This window comes from Falco biarmicus, chromosome 2 (genome assembly GCF_023638135.1).
Source record: "Falco biarmicus isolate bFalBia1 chromosome 2, bFalBia1.pri, whole genome shotgun sequence".
NCBI classification, from domain to species: domain Eukaryota; kingdom Metazoa; phylum Chordata; class Aves; order Falconiformes; family Falconidae; genus Falco; species Falco biarmicus.
Genome location: NC_079289.1, coordinates 4,005,475 through 4,011,474, shown reverse-complemented (window position 1 = coordinate 4,011,474; position 6,000 = coordinate 4,005,475). Strand labels below are relative to the sequence as shown.

Here is a 6,000-nt window from a genome sequence, read left to right as displayed (position 1 = left end):
GGCATGAGACATTCGAGGTCTTTCCAGGATGACAGTTGTATTGCCAGGTTCACTGGGGAAGGAAGCTATCTGGGATTGCAGGGAGGGTTATTGGAGGGCTCAGCTGCAGGGAGATATCTAGAGGGCTCAGACAAATAACCAAGAAGACTTTGATGCAAGTGTAGAAAGCTCTGTGTGCATCATGATGGGTACAAGAAAGAAATGGGGAAAAGAAGAATGTAATGCATCAGCAGGATGGTAAAGCCCAAAATCAAATGTTCTGCTTACCTCAGACCTAAAATAGCTCTTGTCACTGCTGCTTACAGGGCAGAAGAGGAGCTATCCCTGCTGTGGTGCAGGGAGACTTAAGGAGCTGTTCTGCAGGGGCAGATCCTAGGAGCTAAATCCCACTAATCCAAGGGCAGAGCTTTAAGATGCCATCCCTACAATTACTAAATTAGATATGAGTATGTCTCTGCACTGAAGCAGTTCAGAGCAAGACAGCCTTGGAACTCTGCAAGGCCTTCATCGAGGAACTAAAGGCTTGGGGGAATGTACACCAAGTCATGAAACCCTGGAGAAGGATGGCCTTCACCAAAAGGGACATGGGAAGCTTTTGATACAGTGTGGAGGGTCTCAGAGCACTCGCCCAGTTGGAGAGGCCCATGCAAGCAAGAAGTTGAAGGAGGTGGGCACCCAGGCACGCTTACAGGGGAGGTTTACCATGCATTGCCTGTCCTTGAGGCGGGATCCATGTTCAAGGATAGCGACTGCCACCAGTGAGAAGCTGCTGTGCTGGTGGGTGGCTCCTTCTGGAGGTCTCTCTCCATCAGGCTAGAGGACCAGTGGGTACATTTACAGCACACACACTGCACTGCGGTGCTCTGCATTGCATGTCTCGGTGGCTGAGGATCCAGGATAAAAATACTTCTTCAGTAATGAACAGGTAAGCTGGTGTAATGGGGCTGCTATTTTTAGAGCACAAACTTGCTTGAATCAGCCAGTTTTATACGCCACAGGGTGACACTGCAGACGGCGGGCGGACTGTTGTGGGTTTGCGATTTCTGTGCCTGGCTGTGAAGGGCGAGGTTGTTATTCCCAAAAAAACCCCTATGGCTCCTAGCTTTTAACCAAGAATATTTTAAGCCAAGAGTGAACACAAAGCTTTTGCTCTGACAGTTATTTAATAGTTTTTTATCTAAATTCAAACCGTAATCCTCCTTCCTCCTCATTTTGTAATTACCTGTTTATCCACCTTGCATTTTGTCAGGTTCAAGAGACTCTGCTATGAGTTGTCCTTGAAAAACCTTTCCAGAAAGTTTTAAAATCATATGCACATACATACATATCTCTAAGTGTACGTATATATGGGTCTCTATATGTGTGTGTGCATGTGTATGTACATTTATGTTTGTATGGGTTCTGATTCATATTCAAAACTCACTGAGGATTTTGGATTGGCAAAAGTTACCGGTTTAATACATTTCACCTTTCTGTTTTCTTATATGCGTGGTTTTCTGTGTGATTTGGGAATTATCCTTCTGAAGAAGCTGAAACATTGTGTATCGATAGTTTGCGTTTACTGCTGCAGGCAGACTCAAATCTTCATTGCTGGGTTTCAGAATACATTGCAAAGCATTTTAAAATGTCTATATAAGTGTGCATTTAAGGACTATGGTACATCTGACCTGGTTGGACGCTCGTCTGTGTGGTGCAGTGGCTTGTGTGGTGCCTGTCCACATGCCTGTGCAGGGTTTTGGCAGCTCATAAGACTCGCGCCCTGAGAACTCTTGTGTAATTTGGGCTGACTCAGCTATATCTACATGCGCTGGACAAATACATGTAATGGGAAGACAAATGTGATCTACTTTTCTTCCAGCAGCTGGTAATGCACTGCCTGGCTTCCTGAAGAACTCAGCACAGATCTACCCACCTGTAAAACAATGTCATTTCTCCTGCTGTGCCCTAACAGCTTCTTCTGGGTGCTGTCAAGGCACATTAGATTGTATCAGTTCAACAAGGGAAACGTATTCAAGACATTTTTCCAGGCTCTCTGGTGGCTGCTCTTGGGAATAAACCTACTTTGCTCTCCAGCACATTGTTCTGTTTTTAAAATTGGACTGCTTGGACCCTGGAACTGTGACCCCTTCTTTTCCAAAGCCTTTCCCCACGTGGCTGCCAGGTTAGCAGTGGGACGAATAAGCAAAGATCCTTCTCTAGATCTTGGTCACAGGCTGGATTATGTGGTTTTAGAAGAAGAATGTGAGACATCAAGAGCTCTGGTTAGATTCATTGGCTTTGGAAAGCTTTACTCAGCTTTCATAGGCCCTCTGAACCCTGGATTCTGTGAGGTGGCTACACTTTTGGGGGAAAACTGGAATAAAGCCATCTTCTCATGGATGTGTGTCAATTATAAACTGGATTCCACCATCCACCACCCTACATTTGCAAGAACCCTGCCCTCTCCAACCCAAGTTTTGTTTACAATAATGAAGTACTTTAACTGGGCTCGTGTTGGCATCATCGCTTCCAACGAGGATATTTGGATGGACACAGCCAACAAGTTAGCGAGTGCACTCAGGAGCCAGGGGCTTCCTGTACGCATTGTTACATCCATCCATAAAGGGGAAAAAGGCATTGAAGACACCTGGAATGAGATTAAAGGAGTTGGTGACATTAGAAGTAAGTGCTTTGAGTCTCATTACCTTATTTAATTTTGATTTTATTTTCTCCAGGGCAGGACTGCATTGTTATGCAATGGGCATAGCTTAGAGAATGGAATTTTGAAGTCATTTAAGTCAAACAGAATTTTGTCTCTGACCTTAATGGATCCAGGGCTTCACGTAAAAAAATGCTGGGCATTTTGTATGTAATGGAGATAAGGCAAAACAGCCTTTTACAATGGGAAAGACTGGGTCCAGCTTCTCCGAAACAATAATATTTAGTAGGCGGGTGTCTGTGCTTGACCCTGTCAAATCTAAAGAGGGGTTTATAGGAAGGTTTTATATTTATGGTTATCAAAAATCTCACGCTTTGATGCTGTGTCCTTGCTACCTGTGTTCATTGAAGGCATCAGAAGTGAAATCCAGTGTTACGCACCACATACTAAAACAGCAGAAGGGCCCTTGTCGATGTACAGGGCGTAGTAAAGAATGATCCTTTTTCTTTTGAGAAAATGCAGGAAAAAAAGTCATGTTTTCCTGGTTCAGAGCCTTGTTAGGAAGTCTGTGATGGAGCTCTGATCCTGAACATACACCTCTGCAGTCAACACTGTGGATCCAGACGAGGATGCATTTTAGCTAAGACTTTGACTTCTGTGTCAAAGAGTAACAAGGGTAGCAAGGGGCTGTCTAACTTGGAGTTTTATCAGTGCTCAAATCAATGCTCGAGACCAAAGCTGCCTTGGGCTGATTCATCTCATTACCATCACAGCTCTCTATGTGAGTTAAGAGTTGATGGGCTCCTTTCACAACCAATGGAGAGAACCAATCCCTCTTCAAACATGATTCACCTCACCAGCTTAAGCCCTCTGCTATAGTATGGGATGATCACTGCCTAGAAGTACCCTTTTCTTTCCTGTAATTCAGCAGCCTGAAAATGCTGTTGTTCACTTCAGCTTCTACTTTGCCAAGTATACTTCTAAGGAGACACCACAGCTACTCTAGAGATCCTGCTCCCTCCTGGTTTAGTAGCTGGCAGGTCTCCTTTGGAATTTTCTTTCCTATCATTGCCCTACTTTGCTTTTCTCACTGACTGAGTTTTGAAATACTGTCTTGGATGGAAGATCAGGAGTGCTTCCTTTCATGAAAGGTCAGTGAGCACCATCAAAAGCCTGTTAAACAGTTACACATGTATTTCAGATCTCCCACCACCAGACATGGGGACATCGGCTGCATGGCATTTTGCAGGCAAAGACACAGACTGTGGGATGGCCTAGCACAGACCAGATGTTGAAACACAACAGGGTGCCCAACCTAAAATCTGCAGATATGATGACAGGGTGAATGGGTGGAGCTTGGGCACTGCTAATGACTGTGGTGTCTGTCAGCTCAGGGCACACAGACGGAAAGCTCATGTCAGTCAGTCAGTGACAGCAATGACCACAACTACCCATCATGTTAGCTCATGTCTTACTTTTGTCATAACTTCTCTCCGTTCCTCCTTCTGTATAGCTCCAGGAATGGGTAATGGGTAATGCTCACAGCCATCTTTGCTAGACGTTGCAGACCTTCAAAGGCTGAACAAAATTAGTGTAGCTTCCAGCTTCCTCAGCATATAGCATTGGTGGGGGACCATTAGGGTCTGACCTGAAACAGCAGTTCAGACAGCTCTTTAATTGTGGGTGCGGGGGTGGGGGGGATATTTTGTGTTGAAAATCCCAAACAGATTGCCAATGCTGCCTGCAACCCTTGTGTTTCAGTTATACTCCTGTGCATGCATTCTGTGCTCATTGGAGGGAAGGAACAAGCCATCTTACTCACAAAAGCTCTGGAAATGGGACTAGCAGATGGAAGATACGTCTTTGTTCCATATGACACTTTACTGTACAGTCTTCCTTACAGAAACAACTCATTCAGTGTCTTTGATAATGACAGCAAGCTCCAGGAAGCATACGATGCTGTGCTGACTATCACACTGGAGCCTGGAGAAAGCACTTTCTATGATGCATTCAGGGAAGCTAAAGAAAGTGACGAAATAAGCAGGGAATTGGAAGCCACCCAGGTAAATATTCTTTCTCTTAGATTTTTTGTGGGACCTGGCAACAGGAGCCATGGGACAAGCAATAGTTATAGAGAAAGCACAGAGGAGAGACAACCCAGACTGCATGCTTTTGTTTTGAGAAAGGTAAAGTGAAAGTTAGATGTGGCCTGCATATGTTTGGAAAGAATATTTCTCCTGGATGCTGGGCAATCTAACTCAGTTGGTTCAACTGCAAGGCCATGCTGGGAATTCAAGAGAATGGGGTTGTCACTGAGGCTCTCAGATTTGATTTGCTATGTGCTAACAGCAGCAGGCACAAGCTGAAGAGGTGTCTCCTAAGGCAGATAAATTCCATGGAGTTTGTAAAGCACCAAAATAAGATGTCCACATGCCTTAGAATTGGGGGGTGGGGGGTGGGGGTGCAACAGGCAAACAAAATACTGGATGCTTCTAGAGGGAAATGCTTAGGATCTTTGCTGCCTCATTCTACTTAGCATTATATTCAAAGTTATTCTTTGTCAGCACAATTATCTAAATTTCACCAGTAGCCCATAAAAAAACCCCAAGTTGGTTGCTATAGACATTACAAGAAGAATTGGGGAATCAGTCACACTGTGAAGCAGGATTCAGCTGAGTCAATCTTCCAATCTCACTATGGTCTTTCAAAAAAGTTTAAGTACTTTTAAGGCACGATTTATCAGATCTACATGGATGTCTGCTTTAGGAGGAGATGAATCAAGCCTTGAAAGCTTTCATTTCTTTCCCTTCGCTATAATGAGAACGCAGGTTGCCTATGTTAACGGTAGGGTTCTTCACTGAAGGTGTCTACATCTGATCAATGAATCTCATCACACATATCAAATTCTATGGCTCCCAATAGCACTCTTGTTTTTATCACAGGTATATGGCTATACTCTCACTTCACCTACCAACTGTGAATAGACATGTGATTGCAAAAGCCACTGTGTGTGGTTTTAGGGGAGGCAAAAGTTACAGGTTCCTAAATCAAGTATGGTATGGAAGGGAGGAATGCAAGGAGAAAAAATTCTGGTACTCCAGAGAACAAGTTTGCTGTGGCTCTGCTTTGTGATTTTTACATCTTAGGAACAAACAATGTTCTGACAGAGGGGACTGATCCTTTGGGCATGACACTTTTTTCCCACCTGTGTTGGGAGGCAAGCCTTTGATTTTGATCGATTGTGGAAGATGTTTTAGCACAGTGCTTTGAGGCAAGTTGTGATAAAATGCCAGCTGCACATCAGGCTCAGAGTCTTGGCTCTTCCCATGATAAAGCAATATTTTCAAGTTCTATTTTGGGCA

The 6,000-nt window shown here is 44.2% G+C and overlaps 1 protein-coding gene across 4 annotated transcripts in view; it reads left to right on the top strand.

Annotated features, from left to right (window-relative positions):
* The first annotated feature begins 458 nt into the window (after positions 1-458).
* GUCY2F (guanylate cyclase 2F, retinal) overlaps positions 459-6,000 on the top strand; it is a 53,960-nt gene continuing 48,418 nt past the window's right edge. For 3 of the 4 annotated variants that reach the window (XM_056329740.1, XM_056329738.1, XM_056329741.1), the window contains exons 1-3: positions 459-925; positions 1,859-2,661; positions 4,400-4,701. In XM_056329740.1, coding sequence (XP_056185715.1) covers positions 1,923-2,661; positions 4,400-4,701 — 1,041 coding nt within the window. In that variant the 5' untranslated portion in view covers positions 459-925; positions 1,859-1,922. The remainder of the gene's footprint in view (positions 926-1,858; positions 2,662-4,399; positions 4,702-6,000) is intronic. The other variant, XM_056329739.1, reaches the window with a different exon arrangement.